General features: G+C 35.8%; 1 protein-coding gene across 1 annotated transcript; it reads right to left on the bottom strand.

The window, feature by feature from the left end:
* Positions 1-10,569: 10,569 nt before the first annotated feature.
* LOC132641800 (auxin efflux carrier component 6) lies at positions 10,570-23,594 on the bottom strand. The gene is made up of 7 exons (XM_060358895.1): positions 22,991-23,594; positions 21,735-22,348; positions 18,857-19,058; positions 18,479-18,564; positions 18,181-18,338; positions 11,540-11,616; positions 10,570-10,992 (listed from the first exon to the last, which is right to left on the bottom strand). Exons 1-7 carry the CDS (start codon positions 23,413-23,415, stop codon positions 10,926-10,928), a joined length of 1,629 nt encoding a protein of 542 aa, XP_060214878.1. The 5' UTR covers positions 23,416-23,594; the 3' UTR covers positions 10,570-10,925.
* Between the last annotated feature and the right edge of the window lie 709 nt (positions 23,595-24,303).

Genomic DNA, 24,303 nt, shown 5'->3' with positions numbered 1-24,303 from the left:
TTTCGATTTTTTTTTATGACAAATTCGGTGTTCGGTTCCGGGTCAACGGTTCTTCGGTATTTCGGTTTAACCGAAGTTTTTTTTTGTTTTTTTTTTTGGAAGATTTACTACATGAATACAATTTTTTTTACAACACTCAATCCACTCTCTCAGGCCCAAATTAATGAAATTCCAAAAGCCATCAAAGATTTAACTGGAAAAATTTTCATTCAACAATCAAAAGGGCCTACAAGAATGGAATAAATTATTCAGAGATTATAATGCAAAATAGAAGACAATTGATAATAATCACAAAAAGATTTTGTTTATTGTCGGATGTTTGGTTCATCAGATTAAAATTTGGACGTGAGATGTACAATTTAGAAGATCTATAGTTTTAAATTGGATAAATAAATTTGTCTTCAATAATACTCGTGGCCTATAGCTGAATGTGTATAAATGATTATCAGACAAATAATACTTTTAAGAGGAAAATAAAATAAAGCATACAAGAATATGGTCTACTAATTCTGTGCGGTTTTCGGTGTTTTAAAAAACCAAATTAGAAAAATTAGAACCGAATCGAACCAAACTAATTCGGTGCGGTGTTCAGTGTCAACTTTCAAAAAACCGAACCGAACTTTGAAAAAATCGAACCGAAGAACCGAACGCCCACCCCGACTTCCTTTCTTCCCAACCAAGGAGTATAATCTCATCATCACATCAACAACATTAGATACTGCTCATATTCATGGAAATTAACTTAAAAATATAGCCACAAGATGCTCAAAATAGTCCTTGAACTCAACATAGTTCCTAACTCATGTTTGGACTTCTCTTCACCTTTTCTTTCTTCAATCAAATTGCATAATTATCAAACAACATCAATAATATCATACCCAAGAAATTACATTCAAACTAGACTAAAATCCCGCAAAATTCTTTTCAAATTCAATTCATAGCCAACAACTACAACACAACACTTTATGACTTTTCCCCACAACTTTTTCCACTTTTAAGACTTGCTAAACCTTCAAATCAACTTAACATAAGAGATAAGATGAAGAACATACCTTGTATTTGAAGAATTTCAACTCACACAACTTGCTCCAAGACTTAATCCCCACAACTCCAAGTGAAAACAAGAACATCCAACTTCCATAAATTAACTTAGGTTTACAAGGTTGATCTTCTCTTGATTTTGATTTGGAATGATTTGGAGTGTTTATGGATGTTACGGGAAGCTTAGAGAGACATTAGGGATTTATTTTGGGGAGAAAATGAGGCCCTAGTCGTGGAAACATCTATTTATAGGCTTAGGAAAAAAAATCCACCGACTTTCAACTTTCTAGAAATTTCAGGTAAGGTACGTCCAAAATGTACGTCCTTTTGTACGGTCCGTACTTTATCCCGTACTTTTCAACAAACTTAATTTCTTCGATTCACTTGATATCGAAACCTTTAAACACTTTATTATCACTTATTAAAAGTATTCCTTAACCTTATAAGGGTTCCATGACCTCTCCGGGCTTACGTTAGTTTACTTACGACGCAACTGACGCGATAATTTTCGAGGTGTAATAGAGACTTCGATTAACGAAGCATATATTTAGATGATATTATCGGAGAATTCATGTAAACCTTCACGTATGAAGTTGGGTTGGATATTGTCTTAGGGTGGTCCTTGTTGTGTGATTTGGGGGCTAACCACCCCATTGCGTTATTGACTTATCTTGTTCTATCTACTTATTGGCTCATTGCCACGTTGAGACATCGGATATTGGTGATTAGAGAATTGTGATTTCATTGTGGCTTATTGTAGCCTTATCATAGATATTACTTGTGTGCCCTGGGAGGTACTGTTAAGAATGGTGATTCCATTATGGCTTGTTGTGTAGCCTTATTATTGATACTACTTGAGTGCCATGTGTGGTACTGTTTCAGATAGATTTGGTTGCTGATGTCACATTTCATCATATTCATACGTATTTCCATGATATACTGACATATGTATGGTTCTGGTACTGATGATGATATGTGAGAGAGTATAGCCTACGAGGTTTTTGCTAGAGAGCATAAAAAAGAGATGAGTGTTCGTTGCCCGAGGTTTCTTGCTGGGAACGATGAAGGGTCTGATGCCCAAGGTCTTTGCTGGGATTGTGAGAGTGTGCTCGTGATCCGAGGTCACATTCCGGAGCGAGTGGTACATGGACTTCGTGGGTCCCCGATGGGTCATGATCGTCGAGACGTGGAGTCATTCCGTCCAGGACATGTTGTACAAAGCTACATATGCATTGCATTCATCCTACACACATTATTGCATTGCATTGTATCTTGATTATTGTCGATTGTTGTGATACTATTGTGATGTACTGATTCAGATTGCTATACTGAGACTTGGTACATTTGGGTTTAGATGCTACAACATAGGTGATGACTTGTACTTTGGATATGGCTTATTGTTGACTTGTACTTGTTGGTTTATGTGTTTATCTTGCTTTGTTGTCTTTATATACGTTAGCTAGTCTTAGTCGGCTTATGATACCTACCAGTACTTGTTATTTTTACTGGCCTGCACTTGATGCATTCTTTTATGAATGCAGAGTATCAGGAGGGATTGACTTGTACTCCTTCTGGCTGACTGTTCGAGGATTTACTGATTCGAGTCTTTCAGGGTGAGCATGGGGACGTTCGCTGCTCGAAGATTCCTCTATCTACTCTGTCTTTATTTCTGTTCTAAGACATATGTTTTGAGACTATTGATGTATTTTATTGTTCAGACTTGTAGTATTTAGTTAGATGCTCTTGTATGACCAGATCAGATACTGGATGTTATTCTTTTGTTTCTGCTTCCTTATACTATTACTGTGAGACTCCCGTTATTCTATTTTCTTCCTCTTGTTTATTATCTATTTATGTGTTTAAGAAATATTGCGTTAAGGGTTCACCTACCGAGGTGGGAAAGGTAGGTGCCCTCATGACATAGTGAAATTGGGTCGTGACATATTTTTTACAGTGATATTTTAGAAATTATAGAATAACGGGAGTCTCACATATTTGATACTGATCATAATGTCTGTAACTATGGATAAAGATTCAAAATTCTACAAACTAATAGGCCTATTGGATGAATGATAATTTCTGAAAGATCACTGTAAGTGATGTACATGCTGAGCATTTCCGTTGAGGTTTCTGACCCTCCAGGTCTCCACGCTAGTCGACCATTCAACAACAAGAATCTACCCTAGGATCCAACTTGCAGCTACCAAAGATTTCTTGTCCACTTTTCATGCAGCTCGGTCTCAAAGGGGCGTGGAAATGCATAAGAACTCTTGAATGGAAAAGAGATGGGCCTTTCCTGCACAGCTTAGTTGGAAGGCGAAGAAGGCCTCCTTCCAACAGCAGTTGCATCGGAGCTAGCTTGGAAAGAGAGGAGGCATTTTAGCCCTGCTTATTCTATAACAATATAATAAATTCTACTCCTTCTGAAATGTAAAATCTCTGAAACTAACATATTGCTAACACAAGCATGTCTTTACTTGCTTAGGAAGTATTAAAACTGAATATATTAATAAAGGAAATATTGTTTATCTTGTGTGTCTGTGTAATGACCCGTTCTGTCATTATCGTGATTATTCTGTTTTTGCCTTCGTTGACCCATTCCCGAGTCTCGTTAGAACTATTTTGACCTGAGGATATAGTTGGCATGACTTTCTAGGAATCGTTGTGGGCCTTAGAATGTTTTCTAGAAAAATTGGGTTTTAAGCAAAAATGAGTTGACTCAAAATTGACTTTTGAGAAAACGAACCTTTTTGGGAATCTGTCGATTCCGAGAGGTCCGGATGGTCGTTTAGAACTTATGTGCATATTCATATTGATTCCCAATGCAGTCGGGTGCATTTTGGGACTTGGGTTAGAAAGTTAGTTTTGAGATATCGGGGGTTGACTCGGTCAACGAGACCTGTGATGGAAATTTTGAGGCTAGTGTGTTCGTAGCGCATTTTTATGTATATCTGCATATTTGGTTTGTATGTTTTGGGTCTCGGGTGAATGCCAGATTTCGCGATGAAATTGTGGAAGTTGGGAAATTCTGGTGTCTGGTGTCCACTGGGGCGGCACTAGCACCGTTGCAGTGGCATCGCTGTAGCGGTGGGATAGTTGCTGTAGCGGCAGTATGTATTTTGGCCAGGACCGTCGTAGCGGTCTGCGCAGCCGCTGGAGCGGCTATATGATCGCTGTAGCGGTGTTGACTAAGATTGACCTTATTTTATAAGTTTAAAACCCCAAAACCCTAGTCATTTTTCTATCCCGACTTGAGAGCTTTGTAGAGGCGAATTGGAGGGTTTTAAAGTGATTTCTTCCTTAAGGTAACATTCCTACCTTATTGTGATTCCATTAACCTCTCTTAATCATCTAACATAACCTAGAATTCATAAAATCTAATGGGTGTTCAATGGGTTCTTGAGTTAAGCTCTAAATCCGTTTTGGTTCCTAGAATCTTCCTAAATAGTAAGATTAATGTTGAATATGCTTGAATATGTTGGGAACAAACTAGCTAGATTCATATTTTCCATAAAAAGCTTAAGATTAAAAGAGGGGTTTTTATGGGTTTTTCCTCCTAATGAGTTTTTGGCTTTGAAATCTTATATTATTGGTTGGGTTAGCTTCATTAAGCATGAAATTGATGGATAATAGCTATAGTAACTTGAATCTTCCATTTCGAAGGCTTAATTTGTGAATTAAAGGCTAGGGTTTATACCCAAATTTGGGGGTTTTCTATATAATCCGAATTTTGAGTAATTGTTAACTAAATTAGTTGATTATTAATGGGAATTGAACATTTAGAATACTAATTCCATGGTGAGAGCTTTAGATTATTATTTTTACTTTATTAGTTTATGAACCCTAGTTTATGGGTTGGAATTTGGGGATTTAATAAGAGTTAAGTTTATTAAATGTCTTCTTCTTGTTTCTAATTCCACATTCGAATATGGTAGACTTTGATTATCTTGAGGCTCAACATAAAGGAAGGGCACAAGTTTAACTCGAGATTGCTGCTCGGCCTGCCAGGTAGGTTACGGCTTACCTTTGTGGTGAGACTTCGACTAGCGAAGCATATATTTAGATAATATTGTCGGAGATTCATGTAAACCTTCGGGTATTAAGTTTGGGTTGGATGTTGCCTTAGGGTTTGGTATTGCTTGTGACTTATTTGATCGGACTTGTGGCCTGTAGACTCCATAGGACCTTGTTTGGTATGTTGTGTATTAATTGGTGGATTGTTTGTGATTGGCAGTCAAACGGAAGAATGATATTCTTGATATTGATACTAGTACTTAGTGTACGCCTTGTTATTGGTATAGCAATCTTGGGATATTTGGCCCTTATTGTTATGGAAATTGGATATTCATTATGATTACTGTGTGGATCATTACTGATGATATTGGTGCGCTTTGACAACACGGTTGTGTATCATTTTTTATATTGGTGCACTATGTTTGGAACGTCTTGTACTTGATATTATTCACGGATTGTACTTGCATGGTCCCATATTCCTACTCATATTCATAGCAAATAGATTATTGAGTCATCCTAGGCTTGTGACACGGGATGACAGGCCATTCTAGGCTGTGTGATACGAAATGACCGAGATGGAAATACTGATACTAAATTGTTAGGCTTTGTGATTGGTACTGATCATAGAAATGAGAAGGAAACATTGATGACTATGTTATTGTGAGACTTGATTATTAGTAGAATTGAGAATTGTGACTCCATTGTGGTTTATCTTGTTGCCTTGATGATGATATTACTTGTGCACCTCTGTGTGGCACAGTTGGCTAACATGATTCATTGATACTGTACTTGCATCATATTCATACTGCATACATTATTGCATTAGATACTGAGTCATCTCTGGGTTGTGTGCGGAGTGACCTATATTTTCTGAGACATATTGAATACTGAGTCACCTCTGAGCTGTGTGCGGAGTGACTGATATGGAACACCGATATTATGAGACTTTGGATATTTGGTCCTCTGAGCTGTGTGCGGAGAGACAGTGCTTGGACTTCGCGGGTCCCCCATGGATTGTGCTGCTGAGGCGTGGAGGTATTCTGCCTTCGGAGTACAAGAGTAGAGGCATTGCATTGCATCACATTGCATTCATACCACATATGACATTGCTTTGATTATACTTCTTGGTTGACAATGACTTGGTTATGGTGTTGGTTATACTTCTTGGTTGTTTATGAGTTAGACTACGTTGGTTGGCTCGTACTGGTAGACTTGTTTGATATAGGTGAATAGTTGGGACAATTGAGATTAGTGGCTATCACATAGGGTTGGATATGAACGGTGATTACGTGGAAAAGCATGACTTGTACTCTATCGTTTACTTGTTTTCGTTTACCTTATTGTCTTTATATATGCCAACTAGTCTTAGTCGGCCTATGATACCTACCAGTACCGTTGTTTTGTACTGACTACGCTTGCTGCATTCTTTTATGGATGCAGAGTATTAGACAGGTTCACTCTTTTCCCTCGCAGCTGATCGGCGAGGTTGCTATAGAGTCATTCCAAGGTGAGCACGATGACGGCCGCTGCCCGCATGTTCTTTTCCTTACTTACTTGTCTTACTCTTATTTCGAGACAATTGTATTATGAGATTTTTTCATCTTCAGACTTGTAGTATTTAGTTAGTGCTCTTGTATGACCAGATTAGATACTGGGGTGGTTTATGATTACTTCCACATTTATTATATATACAAATGACAGGCTTCGTTGCTTTATTTTCTTCCGCTATATAGATATACTGGATTTGTGAATGTTTAATTAAGGGTTCGCCTACCAAGGTAGGATAGGTGGGTGCCTGCGCGACCTTGTGAAATTGGGTCGTGACAATATGTTACTCCTAGCCGGCCTTGGAGTTTGGGCATCTTTGTATGCCTGTATTTCTAACTTTTCCTCTTTCTCTTTATTCATAGTCACTGGAGCAAAAGGCAGAAAGCTTTTACATGTTTTTGAAAAGGGGTCTCCTTTAAATGAGAGGATTTGACCTAGAAAAATGTCTATACATCTGATGATTGTGAGGTCATTTTTCTTTCATTACTTCTCATTATGATTTAAAAAATGACTCTTTGAAGGAGGAAAAAAAAACATAAACTGATTAGAAGCATGTCTGTTAACTTTCACAATGACTTGACTACAAGGTTAAAGTCTATAAAATGATTAAACAATTGCTATATTATATGTTTATCTACTATTTCTGATGACAGGAAATACAGCATGAAACTACCACTTTAAATGCTTACCAACATTGTTTAATTCTCTGAAAATTCTGTGTGTAATAACTCAAGAAGGTTTCGGATTATCAAAAGGTTCAATTCTGCTCTTAAGTTTTACCTTTCTTTGCTAATTTTATTGGATTCTTATTCCCCTACCCATTGTTAGTTTGTACAAATTCTCACGGTAGTAGTTTCTTTTGATTCCTCAAAGCTGACATACAGAGCTATATGTTATAAAAAAAAATATTTTCTGAAGTTGTTTGATCTGATTTTTCATTTTTAAGTAATTATATCATACGGGTCTGATCTGATCTTTATTGTAGAAACAGAACTATATATGAAATTGTTATTTTCCGAAGTTGTCTGATCTGATCTTTCACCTTTGTTAGGAGTGTCACAATTTGAGAGTTCAAATAAAAGTACAAACCTTTTGGGAAAATCCTAAAAGAAAAATCTTTTTTATCTGTTTAAGATTCTTAGTTCGTCAAAAGCTAAGAGTGAATTTGGGAAAAACTGCTTTTATGTTTCTTTCTATTGGTTGCCATTGCCTTGGAGATACCTTGCCAAATTTATTAGTCAATCAATTCACTTAGAACTGCAAAGGGGAATAGCGGACAAGGTATTTAAATGCAGATATTATATCAAAGTGCATGCATTGAGTTTGCATGTCTGAACCAAAAAAAAATATTGCAGAGTCTTGAGAATTGGACTTATTAGGCACACGAGTAATAAAAACTATTAGTAGCTCTATCCATATATAAGATTTAGATATCCACTAGATTGGTTGATGGATGATCAGTCTAATTGGTCTGGTTCCAGCCTTATATTGATTTCATGTTTAAAATAAGGGTTGAACTTGAACTCAAAAGTTTGAAAAATTTTCAGGCAAAAAAATTGTGATTCCTTGCTTAGAGTTCTTTGTTTAATATTTGTGCAGTACTTGATAATTAATTGTGTTCTTTGAAGTTGAAGACAGACGTGTCAATACCATATATTTGGAGATGAGCATATATGGAAGGAGCGATTGCTTAAGGCGGTGGAACAAGATTATAAGAATTTTAAACTTTGTTGCTGGAACAAAAGATGCTAGCATGTTGCATTTACTTTTTTTAATTTTTCCTAATAGGTTCGGATTGTGAAGATCATTTTATTCCGTCAACACCCCAATAGAAATCTTTTAAGTTCATTTATCAGCAACATGACACAAGAGACACACAAGACATGTCGCTCCAGCAGCCTGCTTCCGGTTTTGGGTGCCTATAGCACAAGTATCTGATCAACTAGAGTGCAGGTGCTTCCGGGAAAACCATATCAACTTTTCATTTGATATGCATTTGTAAATTGTGCTAGGTTCTACTCACTTTTTATATTTTGACAAGGTTTTCCTTGAATTGGATATGATGATTGAGAATCTTTCTCTTACCTTAACTATGTCTTATTAATCTTGGTGTAAAATATTCTGCACTCAATATTGAAGTATAAAACATCTTTTGATTTTCCATTTGTTGTTTCGAATATGGATGTACAGCATATTTGTATTGTAGTCTTACAAGTATGAAGTTAGTGCCTCTTAGTAATAATACAATTATGATTCTAGTGCAGGTACAGCTGTACATTCAAGTTATAACCCTCCAATGCAACTACAAAAGATTGCAAATATGAGACACCGTGAAATGGGTAATAGTCCTACAGGAAAAAGTTACACATATTATGAAAGGTTTACAAAAAAGTGTGTCGAGTAACAAAGAAGTCTTGCAACTGTTATTAAAAGATAAGCTCATTTATTGCCATTGAACAAGCTCAGTGAGTACTAAAGTGACGCAGGTATTGTGAGAAAAGCTTATGTACACACATCAAGTAATCCAAACAAATGTGTGTCATTATTATTTGATAAGTGAATGCATTATTCTTTAGTAACACCTCCAAAAGAATATGTTCATTTTCAATTTTTATTTACAGTAAGCATTGAACTCACTGGGTAAAGTGAACAATGTTTATATTTCTCTGATATTGGTTGCAAATGAATTAGCTCCAATTTGGTCACTTGCATTGTAAAGAAGTTCAGGGATCATACCTTCCAACAGATCGTCTAAAGCTCTAAGATATCATCTATGGCTACGTATCATGCTTTTATGTCTTCTCAAAGTCAAAATCTGCTGAAAACTTTATTTTTTCTATCTCGACTATTTTCACAAATTGATATATTTTGTAGATTTAAAGATGTCTTATACGACCGCGCGAAGCGCGGACATATTAACTAGTTTGTTTGTATTTGGCTAATATTTTTTAAGTGTTTTTCTAAATCATTTGAGAAGTGCTTTTGTTATAATTAATATGTGTTTGACTAGTATTTTCAAAGTGCTTTTAAGTGTTAAACTACGAAAAAAGTTAACACTACTAATTAATTTGGAAAAATTGAATTTTTATATGAGTAATCTTGTCCTAAAAAAAAAAATTCAAAAGCACCTATATTTGGAATAAACTATTTTTGGCAACTTCTACTTAAAAGCTGATAATTATATTAACGACTTTTACCATTACTCAAAAATCACTTATTTTTCACCAGTATAACATAGCAAACACCTCCATTCTCTAAAATAAGTATCTTTTACTTTTCTTTTTTAGAAAAATAAACACTTTTACTATCAAAAGCTTGGATAAACATGCTATAACAAGGGAAAAGAAAGTTGATGGTCGTAAAAGGGTCAAATTCGTTAAGACACCCAATTGATTTGGTGTACTCCCAGTGTGGGTAAGTTTTTACCAAGCTACTATATGTCTATCACCAATAAAACTGATCCATTTATTGTTATTACAAAAATGCCCCCAAATCCATATACAAAGCATAGGACATGCTTGCCGTTTTAACAAAAGATTTTTGGTTATTTTTCTGTAGAAATCTAATACAAAACCTTTGAGCTTATAGCACAAGCAAACAATGCAACAACAAGAGGATTTTAGTAGCTCAGTTATTTGGCTTCCTGAACGTTCACCTTATTGGTAAGGGTTTGATTTCCCGCGTTGTAATTCTCTCTCCATTTTCCATTCCCCCACCCGCCTTGTGTAATAAAAATAACTTTTTTGAAATTAAAAAGAAAAAAGAAAAAAACAATGCAACAACAGTAATTGAAGTGACTAATATGCTATAACAACTAACTTTAATTACAGCAGGCCGTCATGTCAAGCATGAGCTACTTGTTTATTAGAAAAAAATACGCCTTTGAAACTTCTTTGTCCGAATATTTGAACGAGCGTTTCATCATTGTACGCAACATAATCAAGCCATTCAAAAAGACACAGAATATCAGAGAGAAATAATTATGCTTACAAGAACATAATAATAATTTATTCCCTTTCGGTTACCACTAACCTATATTGCACTAGAGAAAACAGAAGTAATTTTCTTGGCCAAAAAGATCTTTTACATAATTTTGCTATCACTATCTAAGTCGACAGTAATAATGGGTAATAGTGATGATTTTTAATAAGTCAATCTCCATAGCTTTTACAAAATCGGAACCCAACAAAAGGAACTTGATCGATGTATGAGTACTCTAAATAATTAGTACTACTTGTCAAAGTGCTGGTTAGGTCAAAGTAATACACAATCATTATCCGCATGGGGAGCAAAGATTTTCTTGATTTTCTTCACATTTTCCTTCATAGCCCTAAAAGTATATAATAAAGGAGGGTTACTGGTAATGAAACCAGCATCCCAAATATAACCCTGTAAAAGAAGAGAATTAAGTCATTTCAAAATTATAATTCTTTTCCGAAGAAATTATCACTTTTTAATTCTCTTTGGTTAATCATATGCTAAAATATGACTAAGATTTTTCCTTTCTTATATTGAGATGCGAAAAATGTCATGAAGAAATTCGCATTTATAGATCTCCCATTCACCAAATTTTAATTTATTTTCAAAAGATAAATTTATCTTAACTTTACCGTATTAATTAAGAATATATTTAAATCTACCACAGGCTAGAGACATGGCAATTAACTAGAGTAGGAGAAAACGAGTGAAAAATGAAACTCCGGTTCAAAATAAGTGTTCATTTAGCTTTTTGCATACCCCTTAAGAAATATTAACTTCTAGAAAAAATATAGGTATTTAGACTAAACTACCCTTAATTAAATGATGCTGCCTAATTAATATAGTTTCTTCCAGTTGTCAAAAAGGTTTTCTTTACAATTAGTAGTTTGAAATATAAGAACACATTGTTAATATTATCTTCTTTTAATTTTCTAAATAATAAATAAGATCAACTTACCCAGTACTTAGTATGTCGGGATGCAATCCATATTCTCTTGCGAAGACAAATGGAACGATACCTTGGGGAAGAGCTGCCTGATCAATATTTGGTAGAAAATTAGATTTGTATTAGAGTTTTATTATATGCAATTTACCTTCATTTATTTAAACTTATGATATTTGCAAAGTTCTTCTAGTGAAAATTTCTCTACAGTTGGGCGACAATAACTAAAAGCCTTGAGGTTTGAACAAATAACAAAGTAAAAGTCATCACTGATCATCCATATGATCACGGAAACAAACATGTAGCACGTACATTTATTAAACATAAATGTCCAAACTTCTATGTCATGACTGTTTAAATTAAATTTGATAACGCAATTTGTTAGCATTATTTAGGGAAATTAGTTGGCTTTCCTTTTAGGTGTAGATCTGTTTTTAAAGTATAAATCAATTAGAATATTATGTGGGATTGTAGTAGCATATTCTTTGAGATTGTAAATATCTTCCCATATATATCTTCGTAATCCTATATATTGTACAGCTTATGCATAATGAAAAGTATCCAATTCTAACCATTTAAGTTAGTATCAGTAGCAACTGTTTATTCTCTGATATTATCCTTTTGTATCCTAAATATATTACAAGCCATTCCTTTTGGTGTGAAACTCAATGGCAAAAATTATTCTCTTGGGTCTCAAGTTGTTGAGATGTTTGTTGCAAGTCATGGAAAATTGGGATATTTGTCGGGAAATATTAAAGAGCCTCCCACCAGTGATGCCACGTATGAAAAGTGGAATATGGATAATGCTATTGTTAAAAGTTGGCCCATCGGTGCCATGGAACCTGACATTATGAGTTTATTTGTTCGTCTTCTGACGGCCAAGAATATTTGGGACACCGTGTCTCAAACCTATTATGAAGGGGCTGATAAATCAGTTATTTATGATCTATCTTGTCAAAAAATGCGTATGAAACAAGAGGGAAAATAAGTTTCCACATACTTTGCAGATTTGCGCAAAATATGGCAAGAATTGGATCATCGTAAGCCAATCTCTTTCACACAACCTGATGTTGTTAAGGCTGCCTGAAGGAAATTGAAGAAGAACGTCTGTATATCTTCTTGGCTGGTCTGGATGATATTGATGATCGTGTTCGAAGTGATATTCTTTGCACAGATCCTTTTCCCAATTCAGAATCTGCTTTTGCTATGGTTCGAAGTGAAGAACAACGGAGGAACACTATGTTAAACAATAATACAAATCCCATCATGGCTATGGCAGCAAAAGTTAATTCTTTGACCCATAATGGAAATTACCATTCAAAAGCTCATAGCAATGGTGAAAAGGGTTGTACTCATTGTGGCAATCCTAAACATGTTGCTGAATATTATTTTATATTACATAGATATCCAGATTAGTGGGATGGTTTAAATGAAAATAAGTCTCTGGAACGACGAAAGGATAGTAACAAATATGACTGAAAAGTTGTTGTAATGGTTTCATCTAGCACATCATTGCCAACTGCTGGAACGGCTTTGGTTTCAACTAAAACTGGTGATTCTGATTTACATATAGTCAGCCACTCATCAGGTAATATTGGATCAGCTCACATTAATATGGATTCTGACAAAGACACGGGATGGGTGATTGACCTTTGATCAGTCGCTTCTACAGGCTCCTAATAAACCATATCGTTCACATGTGTCCAATGAAAATGGTGTATCATCTCTGGTTACTAGTGCTGGAACTGTTGTTTTGACACCCTCCTTATCTTTAGAGCATACAGTATATGTTCTTCACTATAGAGGTATCAAGCAGCTAAGTCACACTATAAAAGTATGGGAAAGGGTGGTGGAAATGAGGGTGATAAGAGGTGTGTCTATTTCAGAGAACCAGTTTGGATTCATGCCGGGGCGCTCGACTACAGAAGCCATTCATATTGTAAGGAGATTGGTGGAGCAGTATAGGGAGCGAAAGAGGGACTTGCACATGGTATTTATTGACCTAGAAAAGGCCTACAACAAAGTGCCAAGAGAGGTCCTATGGAGATGCTTGGAGGCTAAAGGTGTACCTGTGGTGTACATTAGAGCGATGAAGGACATGTATGATTGAGCTAAGACCAGGGTAAGGACGGTAGGAGGAGACTCAGAGCACTTCCCTATTATGATGGGGTTGCATCAGGGATCAACTCTTAGCCCGTTTCTATTCGCCCTGGTGATGGATGAATTGACGCGACAAATACAAAGTGAGGTGCCTTGGTGTATGTTGTTCGCGGATGACATAGTCCTGATTGACGAGACTCGCAACTGAGTTAACGATAAGCTGGAGGGCTGGAGACAGACGTTGGAGTCTAAAGGATTTAAATTGAGTAGGACCAAGACAGAATACTTGGAGTGCAGGTTCAGTGGCCTACCGCGTGAGGCTGACGAGGAAGTGAAGCTTGGTACCCAGGCTATTCAAAAGAAAGGAAGTTTCAAGTATCTTGGGTCTATTATACAGGGAGATGGGGATATCGACGACGATGTTTCACATCGTATTGGTGCAAGGTGGATGAAATGGAGGCTCGCCTCTGGAGTGCTGTGTGATAAGAAAGTACCACCAAAACTTAAAGGCAAGTTCTGCAAAGTGGTGGTTAGACCGACTTTATTGTACGGAGAGGAGTGTTGGCCAGTCAAGAAATTTCACGTTCAGAAGATGAAAGTCGTGGAAATGCGAATGCTGCGGTGGATGTGTGGGCACACTAGGGGGGATAGAATTAGGAATGAAGATATCCGAGACAAGATGGGAGTGACATCGGTGAAGGACAAGATGCGAGAAGCGAGGCTGAGATGGTTTGGGCATGTGAAGAGGAGAGACACAGATGCCCAGTGCGGAGGTTGGCTATGGACGGTTTCAGGAGAGGCAAAGGGAGGCCGAAAAAGTATTGGGGAGAGGTGATTAGACAGGATATGGCACAGTTTCAGCTCACCGAGGACATGACCTTAGATAGGAGGTTGTGGAGGACTCAGATTAGGATAGAAGGCTAGGTGGCTTATCCTTTCACCATAGTAGTTGTAGTTTTGCTCATTTGTTATTGCCATTTGATTTCTGCATTTGATTGTTGCTTATATTTGTTGGGCCATTGTACTTTGGTTATCTTATTTATCTATAGTAGTTAATGCTCCTTTCTTTCCGGACTGTTCTACCATGACTTTCTCGCTTTTGTTATTCCTTGTTTTCATATTGTTTTCGATATGCTTGGTCCTATCTGACCTTTTGTCTTGTTTTTCCTCTCTTGTTCTCCTCTCTTGAGCCGAGGGTCTTTCGGAAACAACCACCCTACCTTTCAAGGTGGGGGTTAGGTATGCGTACACTCTACCCTCCCCAGACCCCACATGGTGGGATTATACTGGGCTTCTTGTTGTTGTTGTTGTTGTTGTTGCAGTATCAAATAATCTATTGTTTGTGTCTCAAGTAACTCAACAATTAAATAATCTAGTAAGGTGACTGAGCCATTTGCATTGGTTCACTCTGATGTGTGGGGTCCTTCTCTAATTCCTACTTCATCTGGATATCGGTGGTTTGTAATCTTTGTTGATGATTTTAGTCGAATGACATGGCTTTATCTAATGAAGAATAAAAGTGGTGGTTCTGAATACTTTCGCTCATTTCATAAGACGATACAAACTCAATTTTCGGCCAAAATAAAAGTTCTTAGGTCAAATAATGGTGGAGAATTTGTTAATCAAGTTTTGCAATCTTATCTCCAAAATCATGGCATCATTCATGAAACAACATGCTCTTTTACACCTCAGCAAAATGGCGTAGCAGAGAGAAAAAACTTCATATATTGAAAGTCACATGTGCATGTTTGATTAGTTCTCATATGCAACCTGCATCTTGGGAGGATGCAATTTTTATGTTGTTTATTTAATAAATCGTGTACCTAGAAGTGTTCTCCGATTTAAGACTCCCTTAAATCATCTCTCCAGTTTTGTTAACCTCTCATCTACCTTAAACTTGGAACCTCGAATTTTTGGTTGTGTTGTTTGTGTTCATCTCCCTAAACACAAACGTACAAAGCTTGATCCATGTGCATTACGATGTGTCTTTGTTGGATATTTACCTCATAAAAAGGGCTACAAATGTTATCATCCCCCTACCAAAAGGTTGTACGTGACTATGGATGTTACTTTTTCTGAGACAGAGATGTATTTCTCTCCGGAGATATCCAATTCTTCTCTTCAGGGGGAGAATAAGGTTGAAGAGCATAATTGGATGGTGTTACTACCTGATAACGGTGGTACAACTTTAGATGATTTATGGCTTAGCTCAACAACTCCGGACCTTGGCATTCTTGGCCAAGCAGTACCAACAAGAGAGTGAAGAATCCTTCTCTGCAGTACCTATAGCGCCCCCCCCCCCCCCCCCCCCCCAATGATGTTCCTGTTGATGGTGTTCCTGAGGTATATGTTAATTCTGAGGAAATTAATACTAACAATTTAATTGATGACACTCCACCAGTGGTTTCTAGTGATGATAACAGGAATGGGTATCAGTTACCTCCTCGGACCAATCGAGAGAAAGCACCAGAGAGACACTCCCCTGATAATCCAAAGGAAGTCAAATATCCTATTGCTCATTATGTTTCTAGTGGACACTTACCAAGTGTTATCTAAGGCTTTGTGAATCAGATGTCATCGGTTAAAATCCCTACAAGATTTGAAGAAGCATTGAAAGACCCCAAATGGGCAGAATCCATGACTGAGGAGATGCGAGCACTAGCGAAAAACCATACATGGGATATCGTGACGTTACCAGAAGGGAAGAAACCAGTCGGATGCAAATAGGTTTTTTCAGTGAAACACAAGCTGGATGGTTCAATTGATAGATTCAAAGCAAGACTAGTTGCTCGTGGCTTTACCCAAACTTATGGTGTTGATTATTAGGAGACTTTTGCGCCCGTGGTAAAGATAAGTATTGTTCGTGTTCTATTATCTATAGCTGCTAATCTTGATTGGCCTTTACAGCAATATGATGTGAAGAACGCATTTCTGCATGGAGATTTATAGAAAGAAGTTTATATAAGCATACCTCCTGGTTACAACACTTTGGGCAATACAAATTTAGTGTGCAAGCTAAAAAAGGCATTGCATGGTTTGAAGCAATCGCCTAGAGCATGGTTTGGAAGGTTCTGACTAGCGATGAATAAATACGGTTATACTCAGAGCAACGCGGATCATTCCTTATTTTTGAAGAGACAAAATGGTAAGATAACTTTCTTATCATCTATGTTGATGACATGATTGTTACTGGTGATGATGTTGGTGAGATGAAAAAATTGAAGACTGGCTTGTCCAATGAGTTTGATATGAAAGTTCTAGGCAGATTAAAGTATTTCTTGGGTATTGAAGTTATTAGGTCCAAACAAGGAATATTTTTATCTCAGCGCAAATATGTTCTTGATTTGTTAAAGGAGGCTGGTATGTTAGGTTGTCAACCTATTGATACACCGATTGAACAAAATCATAACTTAGAGGAACTTCCTGATCAAGTTCCTACGAACAAAGGGAGATATCAAAGATTAGTGGGACGCTTGATATACTTATCACACACACGACCAGATATTGCTTACACGGTTAGTGTGGTAAGTCGGTTTGTGCATAATCCAAGTGACGTTCATATGAATGCAGTTATTAGAATGATGCGGTACTTGAAATTAGCACCAGGAAGAGGCCTCATGTTTTCTAAGAATCACCATACAAAAATTATGGGTTATTATGATTCGGATTGGGTGCAAAAGGAGAAAGGCGACGCTCAACAACCGGGTATTTCACTTTCGTCGGAGGTAACCTAGTTACTTGGAAGAGCAAAAAACAAAAGGTTGTCTCATTGTCTAGTGTGGAAGCTGAATACAGAGTAATGGTCAAAGGTATCTAAGAATTACTGTGGTTGAAACGACTTATGGGGGAGTTTGGTTTTTCGCTCGATGAACCTATGAAACTGTTTTGCGACAACCAGTCAGCTATTAAAATTGCAGAAAACTCAATTCAACATGATCGCACTAAACATGTATAGATTGGCCGTAATTTCATATATGAGAAGTTTGAGGATAAAACAATTGAAGTTCCATATGTGAAGACCTTAGAGCGGTTGGCTGATGTTCTAACTAAAGTTGTATCCAGACAAGCCTTTAATTACTCACTTGTCAAGATGGGCATACATGACATTTATGCTCCATCTTGAGGGGGAGTGTTAGCATTATTTAGGGAAATTAGTTGGCTTTCCTTTTAGGTGTAGATCTGTTTTTAAGTATAAATCAATTAGAATATTCTATGTGATTGTAGTAGCATATTCTTTGGGATTGTAAATATCTTCCCATATCTTTGTAATCCTATATATTGTATAGCTTATGCATAATGAAAAGTATCCAATTCTAACCATTTAAGTCAATTATCAATGTTCAACTTAGAGCGAACTCAACACCAATAATTTAAAAGTTTTTACATTATCAGATCACATTCATCTATTGTAGTAGGTAACTTGTCTTATTTCGAAAATACAAATTTTACTTTTTATGAAAGGTTCCCATAAATATCTTTTGAGTGACTTGATAATGTAAAAAATCATATACACTATCGGTTGATGTATATAAATTAAAGTCATAGTTATAATATACCTGTACAATTGCAGTATGAAGTCGAACTCCTCTAAGGCCAACGACTACAGAAGCAGCTGACATTACTACAGGTCCACCTATAAATCTTATGGCCATCCCTATTGCTGCCATTTTCGTGCCACACGCAATTATTCGAGGTTGAAGTGCCATGAACAACCCTATAAAAATTTCATAGCCATGTTGAATATTCTTATCACATTTTATAAAATAGTTGTTCAAAAATGTCATTAAATACCAAGTTACTAATCACAAAAGGTTGGGATATATTGACGTAAACTTTGGTAATTATGTGACATACCTAAGCTGAACATTGCCATTCCAAGACCTGCATCTGAAATTATTTTAATGGAATATTTCACCAAACTTGGCATCCCCACATTCCATCTGCTCAAAAAGTTAGATAACTTTGTTATGATTCAAGGAAAAGTAAAAGACTTTTTCTTTTCTTTTCTGATTACACTAAAATTTAGTTCCTCTATTTGACTTCTGAACAGGTAGAACCATCATTTGAACTTTGACATCATGGAAACTGAAAATGACCCTTTATTGAATACCATGCCAAACAAGCAATTTAACTGAAAAATAATTTATGTAAAAATATTAAATGACCTTTATTATTAAGTTTTTATATTACATACTAGTACAACAACTGTACAAGGGAGTTTAACGAACTTACCTGAATGAGATAAGAGACCAGAGAAGTCCTATAATACTGGAGTAAGTATTTGGATTACGTGAAAGCTTTCTCCCAACCATAACAATAATGAGCCTTAGCATGACTAAAGCATTTGGCATTTCTTGTTTAATGTTATTTGCTGAATCTACATCTCCTCCTTGCACTGGGAAATTTGAAATATCTCTGAAGCTAATTTCCTTTTCTGGATTAAACAAATCATAAGTAGCTGTTAGTGATAAACAATTTTTTTTGTGTAACTATATCTCGTATGCTTTATTGGCCTGACTAATCCAAATTCGTAGAATAGTACTCATTGCCACTTTCATCTTTAAAATGTAGCCACTAGGAGTTTCAAATCCACAAGTAAAACACCAAAAACGTCATGAAGTTTCACTTGTGGAATTTAAAACTTCACGGTAATAACTAATTTTACAAACGCTAAAAAGTAGCTATTTCTGGATCTTTTTCCTCCAATTGTGCCCTCACGGACAAGGAGGAGTGCTCCCTACTAGAAAATTCTTTATTCTCGGGCTCAAACGGTCAAACCCGAATTGAATTAAAAGTGTACAAAAATTCATCCATCCCATTATAACCCTTGATGGCTACACAAGATAATTTTATCAAATTATTAAAAGCAACACAATAGTACTATTACTTATATATGTTAACCCAAAACGTAAGTATAGTTGAAAAAACGAAGCAGGTAATTAGAAAGAGTAAGAAAAGGCCGGCAACAATATTGGAGTGGAGAGATCATCATTCATCAAAGTGTTTTAGTAGTAGGAGATTGCAAGTGCGCTCTATCAAATAAGTCTCTCCATCAAAACACACGTGCTTTAAAGTAATGATATTGTCTATATATTGAAGTCTGGTCCAATTATTATTTGCCCATTATATCTTTAAGAGGAAATTATTTGGGCAATTAATTGTCGACTCATTTCCCTTTTAGCTTTTTCCATTTTATATTTTCTTTTACTTATATCCATAGTTTATTTTAAAAAAAAAAAAATCGATTCTATTGGTTGCAGTATTGCACTGTTTTCAGGACAGACAAGTCCCTGTTTGGGAAAAATAGAAAAAGTGACACGTGAAAATTAGCCTTGTACATTTGTATCAATGGTTCAAGTAAGAAACTCTTCGAGTTACCACTTCTCAATAGAAGGGGGCCTAGATACTTATATCATCACTATATTATTAACTCAGTGCTTTGAGAAATTACATATTTAACATACTCCCAAACCAAGCTAGATATTAGTCTCCTATTACTAAGTTCACCAACTAATTTGGACTTTTTTCAATTATTCCTACATGTCGTCCCAAAGAGAAAATATTATATACAGTTCTATATTTAAAAATAAGCTAATTTTAAAATTTTCATTTTACCTTTAGTGTAATATTCAATACTTTTTCTTATGTATTTAGCCTTGAGGAGGCGTCTCCCTTGTATTGTCATTATTTCATTAATAAGATGATCTAACGTCATGTAAATGTTTAAAGATTGTTTTCGATGAAAAGTTTCGAAATTTCACTTTTTCTTAAACTTTGTCCAGACTAATAGTATCACATATTTATTGAGACGGGAAAAGTGAAAATTTTGAGGGATGGGACCAACCAATTAAAGTATACAACATATTGGGAATAGCAATTTTATCTGACATATAAATACTATGCACGGATTATATTGAAAGTTTGAAACAATAATATACAAATTCAATTTGGTAAATTCTATTTAATTAAAAAAGAAAACAGAGTAGTATAATAATTCAGGTACTTTGACAGGTGGAATCTATTAAAGATTTTTGACTCATAATAAGAATCAGCCAATTTGTTGTATTGATAGGTCAGGTCAGAGGTGATATGTCTGGTGGACAGAGTAAGAAATATGAGAGAGTGAGAACGAGACAACATCTGAGAATATGGGGACAACTTTATTCTAGGCATGCAAACAAGAAAGCAACACATCTATGTTATATATTTTGGCCAGTCAAAGGGAACCCTTGAATCTTGATTTAATATATTTGCCTAAGCGACATTCTTTAAAAAAAAAAAAATTGCATTCTTGGGATCAGCATGCTTCATTTTTGTTCATATTCTTCGTTCTTCCTCCTTAAAAGTAATTAGTCACGTGGTTATAATTAATATTACTGCTATGTATACTTCTTTTGAAGAGATGCTCTAAAAATAGTATTCTCTCTGTTTCAATTTTGAAGCTTCAAGTCTTAAATATCTCATAAAGGTTTGTGTAATTATAAAAATTTATCATAACGAATAAAATATTAAGTTAACTCGTTCTCAAATTTAGAAAACGCTCTTTCTTTTCTGAACAAATTGTAAAGGAACTATCACAAACTAGAACTGAGGGAGTACCTGCATAATTTTTCCTAATCATTGTTATTAGTTTTAGAAAAAAAGTGATATATACTTATATATAATACAAGATTTAAAGATTTTAAAACAACACAAGATTATTTTATTTTACATTTTTTTTTTTTTGGAATTTTCATGTACTATTAATTAAGTAAATTATCGAAAAGGGAACTAAGACACATTCTTTTTGTGTTACATGGATGTATTGTTAGTGTTAATAAACGAAAAGTTTGCTAATGACTACAATCCGAATGATTCACCAGTAATAAAGATTATAGTGTGATAGACTGAATCTCTTCATTTTTAATTAGAAATTTCAAATTCGAGTTTTGTATATAGAAAAAAAAAATTAAGAGAAAGCATTTTCTCTTTTAACGTGCGACACAAATCCTGATTGGTAGGGACCATAATGCGGTATCGAATAACAAAAGAAAACCACCTGCATGAGTCATGCAAAAAAAAGCAATGCCAGAGACCAAAACAAAAATAATTTGACAACACGGTAGCGTACCTCCAACATCATCTCTGTACCCTTGTCTGGAGACTCCATTTAGACATGACTTCCCTGGCGACTCCCACGCGGCCATTTTAGCTGATGGAGACGGCTGCCTGAGCACCTTCCCCGCCACCGGGGACATCACCCACATCGGGGTATTCCCCGTTGTTGTACACGTAGTCGTGTCCAACTCGTTGAAATTGGACGCCCTTGGCGTCGGCTGCAGCGAGTAGCAGGGGTCTGACGACGCGTAGCCGCCGGACAACCTAGGACTACTCGGTGCACGAAACCCGACGCCCAGGTCCCCGTGTCCGAACGGGATATCCTGTAAAGGCGTGTGAACGGAGAAGATTTCGGCATTGGAGAGATTTGATGCCCTAGGTGTGATGCCTATGGAGGATGAAAATGCGGATTCTGGTGCGGAGGATGTTGATCGACGGATACGGACATGGATACGTCCGTTTCTGTCGATTTCTGATTCTGTACAAAGGGGACTACGGCCGTCTAGTGAGATGATATCGTTGTCGATCTCGAATTTGGTTATGGCCGCGGCAGCATTGCCAGGGAATTGGTTCTTGATTAGTATGGTGGCAGCTCTATATTCAAACAGGAATAACAGTAAAGTATACCTGCATGAAACCACCAAAGGGTGGAATGTTAATTTTCTTTAATCAAATTTAAAACAAGTGAAGGAATAAAAGGATCCAAGAGAAGATACTACTACATGCATAGATGTACTAGCTAGTATAAAACGGTATAGAGGAAATAATCTAAAACTCTTTCAGAAAAAGGAATTAATCCTTGTGATTCGAAGAGTTTATGACATTAATTCCATTACATATTTTTTTCCACGATGCATTAATCATCATATCCTCAGACACTTCGTGTAGGACCTTTATTTTGAAAATATTTTTTGTCCGAAGTGTTTTTTAAAAAAATACTTTTGGAAAGTTGCAATTTGTGTTTGATTAATAAATTTGAGAAACACTTTGTCAATACTATAGCTGCAATTTGTGCTGGCTAAGATTTCAAAAGTACTCAAAAACACTCGTTTTTTTCGTAAAAGCTTAATCTGAACCTTAACTTTCTAAAATACACTTTCTTAAAGAAAAATTTGGCTTCCTAGAAGTTTGGCCAAACTTAGTAGGAGTATTACTTTCCCTAAAGACGAGACTGACTAGACATGAAATTTACCCCAAAAAATAAGAAAATTAACTAGAAAGAGGTAAAGAAGAACATATATAAAGTGGATCGAGATGGATTTTTAGTACCAGATAATGCATTGAAGGACAACAAGCTGAACCATGAGGCTTTGAGTGAAATCACCATACATAGCATTAAGCAAAGGAATGCCCATAACCAAAGTGTTAGGCAAAGTTGAGACAGAGAAGAGAGTGATCAACCAATCCAACTGCCCTTTACAAATAGCCCAAAGTGACAACAACACAAGAACCAAAATCTTTGACAAAGTATCAGCCAATATAAACTTCGTATCCATTTGGTAAGGATTGTTCTGAGATATGAAGTGGAAGGATAGCACCGGAACGGCAAATACCGCGACGAAACGGTTGATGCCGGAGCATTGCTCTGGTGAGAATATCTTCCACCATTTCACTGAACCATATGCTACCAGCATAGCAAAGTATAATGGCACCATTGCACACATTACTTTGTAAAAATCATTTGCACCTATCATCTTCTAAATTATAAGTATGTCTCTTCTCTATTTTCCCCTTTGGGTGTAATAGCAAGGAAAGTGAAATGAGCTTATATAGAATACTGAAGACTAAATTGCCTATTTTGAAACTTTGGATGTACGTTAATGAGATTCTTAAATTACTACTTTGCACTGGGATTAGTGGTTGGTAGATTCAATGATTGGTTCTTTAACATATTAGATGGAGAAATTTTCTTATAAGGCGGCAAGTGTTTTATTTTGCTTTTCAAACAACAAAAGAAACGATGTACTATAAAGCTTTTAAAACTCTTTAATGGTATCGAGTTAATTCAAACTGGCACCGAATATTTACGCCAAATTACTTATATCAATTTATAAAGGTTAAGTGAATTATATATAGTGACGTGAGTAATCTTGATTAAATGAGAATTATATGTAGTACGCTGACAAGTGAAATAACATTGTTATTGTACGTAATGATTAAAAATTGCGCAATTATAAGTTTTAAACGAATCTTAGAACGATGATTTGAAAAACAAATTGTATTCTTTGGAAACGCAAAAGCTTCTGAACAAAAAAAGTCTAAAAGTAAAACATCTTCCTATAATTCCGAAATTTGAAAATCTTATTTTCGGAATAAAAGGTAGTACACATTCAACTCACTCTGTCTAGGCATTATAAACCCTCAAGAGTCAAACTAAGATGAAAGTTTAATTAACCTTTCTGGTACTTTTTTCTTTTTCTTTTTGACTTAATGTGGTCTCCTTTTTAATTTTCAAAGTTGAAAGTCATTCGATAAGTCGGAGATGATAGTGGCAGTGTGTAGAAAGTGAAAGCACTTGGTTCTATGCAGATACTGTCCATGTAAAAGAATATGTTAATCTTTTGAATGTACTGGGTGTTTAA

The sequence above is a fragment of the Lycium barbarum genome, chromosome 1, assembly GCF_019175385.1.
Source record: "Lycium barbarum isolate Lr01 chromosome 1, ASM1917538v2, whole genome shotgun sequence".
Lineage (NCBI taxonomy): Eukaryota > Viridiplantae > Streptophyta > Magnoliopsida > Solanales > Solanaceae > Lycium > Lycium barbarum.
This window is presented reverse-complemented; position numbering and strand designations above follow the sequence as displayed.

What these genes read in the sequence shown, in the direction of transcription:
- LOC132641800 (XM_060358895.1), bottom strand. Translation starts at nt 23,415, where the DNA reads ATGATAGGTGCAAATGATTTTTACAAAGTAATGTGTGCAATGGTGCCA. An exon ending in TTCATACTGCAATTGTACAG is followed by an intron (nt 11,617 to 18,180) that starts GTATATTATAAC and finishes AATATTGATCAG; the next exon opens with GCAGCTCTTCCCCAAGGTAT. An exon ending in CCCGACATACTAAGTACTGG is followed by an intron (nt 10,993 to 11,539) that starts GTAAGTTGATCT and finishes CTTCTTTTACAG; the next exon opens with GGTTATATTTGGGATGCTGG.